A 2,562-nucleotide genomic window follows, 5' to 3' on the forward strand; every position below is an offset into this window, starting at 1 on the left:
GAGAGAGAAAGAGTCAGAGAGAGAGAGAGAGAGAGAGAGAAAGAGCGCTCAGGGTGTTTAGGTGCGATTGGTCTTTGCTCGCTTTATTCTCACATTAATATTCGATCGCTGTCACTCAGAGCAGGAAACCTTCTCTGAGAGAGAGACAGTGAATCAGATTCAGTGACGGTTTTGGTGACTTCTACCATATTTTATGAGTGCCTACTATATTTCCTTTACACAGGGCTCTGGGGCTCTGTGCTGCCTACATAACAAACATACATATTGTTATTTCCCCAGGTAGTGTGCAACATTACTTACAGACAAATGAATGATACATGAATGCACACACAGCTCTTATAGCATCCTGACATGTTTCTGTGCATCCCTAAATCTTAGTGATGAATACTTACAAACACAAAAGCAACAACTACTTCTGTTTGATTGTTTTGCTATAGTTTCTTTAATAGCACTGCCATCACAGCTGTATGGCTATATGTGTCTGTCCAACATAGGATCCACAGTAGAAAGAAAATAAATAGTGTTTAGGATCTAGGAATAGTAAAGTTGTCTCTATATTTATTTCCATCCAACAATTTTGTATTCTAGTCTATAATGAGCGAAAGTACTCGGAACTTTTAGTACCAGGAACTACCTTTCAAGGAACTAAAAGGTTCCATCAGCCCATTGTTATCTGTGTTTCCACTAAGGTCAAATGAAGCGCAAAAATTAGGCAAATTAGCCCGCTGACATACAAAAAAGTGATGACTGTTTTCACGACCATGACACAACCATGCCTGGACTTTGTCGCAGGTCCGTCTGTCTGTATACTTTCTTCTGCAACTCCATGGTGACGTGTCCAAGCACCAAAAACAAAATGGTGTGCAGCTACAAACTTTAAAAAATGTCTGGCTGAAATGAACCAATCACAAATGTACTACCCACAAGCAGGGACTTTCTGTGGGGATAAAATAATGCTCCCAAAACTTGATTTAGACCCTGTCCCTGCTGTGGAAACACACTGCATTCCTCCGAAGGTTCCTAGTCCCTGGGGAAAGTTCCTGCAGTAGAAACGGCTGTTAACATGACTAAAAAATTGTTTTCATTTCTGTTTCAAGCAGCAGTTATTTCTCTTGAGACGCTCATCCTCCTATCAGTCAGTCTGAGTCTCCTTTAATGATTCTCTGAGCTGCCTGCTGTGGAAACAGGTCAAATAAATACTGAAAATAATCCTAAGTGAATAGAATTGTTCAATCTGTAACATTACCTGTCACATTTGGCAAAAAAAGACAGTACCAGACCAGACAGACTGGCTATGCTCCCATCTGAACCACCAAACAGTGTTTTCTCATTTAGCATCTGGACAAGAATCACAACATCTCAGCCCAGTTGAGACCAGTCAAAGAGAGCCCCAGAAACCAGCTTCAATACCTTCAGTTGGCCCACGCCATGCATTCTGTGACATCTGTCAGGTTTTCCCAGAGTTCAGCATAAATTAAACATTTTGTTATGTATTCTAAACGGTGTATTCTATAAATATGGAAATAAAAGATCAATAAATAGATAGATGTTGCTCTGCTGTGTGCTGTGCATTGTCATTTGAGTATATTCACTGAACATCCATTCAGTCTCAGAGAGCTACATTAAGAGCTCAGCTTCTGATGAAAAGCGTGAATAATGATTTTAAAAAACATACGGGCAAAAGGTAAAAATGCAATCCAGAGAAGAAAATAATAACAACACTATTGGCCGAAAAAGCCTATTTTCATATCGAGGGGTTTGTTTATTCATTTGTTTTATTTCGTTCATGCTGACAGTTGCTGCACATGACTTTATATAAAGTTGTATTTGCAAATGCATGTGTGTTAGTTTGTGTGTTTGAGCATGTTTACCTTGGAAAAGGGTGATATCTTTGACTAGTCCCGGCCCAAACAAGCCTTCTAAGATGCTTTCAAAGCCTGTGAAGAAGAGAAGAGATGTGATATTAATGCAAGCTGACATGTTTACCATCAAAACAACAGATGACAGCCGCTAGAACACAAAGTAAAACAAAAATACTGTCACACAGGATAAAATATCTCCAGCCTTGTTTGTCAAAATGCAGCATTTTACACAAGGACACAATTTTAAAGGAGCCATTATGTTGTGTTTTTGAAGGGTGAGGAACATGAATGACAAAGTGGTTTTCCCGTAGGACATATTTTGCTGATGCACAGCCTCCACTGCTTTTGCCCAACAGCAACAAAAACAAAACTGAAAATAGCAGCACAAAGCAGTTTGCATTATTAAATTATGTGATATATTTATGTTGTTTTTTTAAAAGGATTTTATGAAAACTGACACAATAATAAAACAAAATACATTTTGTCTGCACACATTCAGACAAAGGCATGGAAGCTCTTTTTAGGGTACACACACACGCGCACGCACGCACACACACACACACACACACACATTTATATATAGACAATGGCATGAGAGCACAAACATACACAATAGACAAGGCTGTGCAGGCACACACAAACAGAAACACACCGAAATATCTACAAAGACGAGGCGGGGTGAACGCTTATTATGCATATA

The 2,562-nt window shown here is 39.1% G+C and overlaps 1 protein-coding gene across 1 annotated transcript in view; it reads right to left on the reverse strand.

Moving 5' to 3' along the window:
* Positions 1-2,562, reverse strand: part of lcor (ligand dependent nuclear receptor corepressor) — a 42,499-nt gene that overhangs the window by 31,591 nt on the left and 8,346 nt on the right. The window contains exon 2 of the mRNA XM_035660117.1: positions 1,872-2,010. Within this exon, the coding sequence (XP_035516010.1) occupies positions 1,872-2,010 (139 nt within the window). The remainder of the gene's footprint in view (positions 1-1,871; positions 2,011-2,562) is intronic.

This window comes from Morone saxatilis, unplaced genomic scaffold (genome assembly GCF_004916995.1).
Source record: "Morone saxatilis isolate NCDOM2014 unplaced genomic scaffold, NCSU_SB_2.0 Contig17, whole genome shotgun sequence".
Lineage (NCBI taxonomy): Eukaryota > Metazoa > Chordata > Actinopteri > Moronidae > Morone > Morone saxatilis.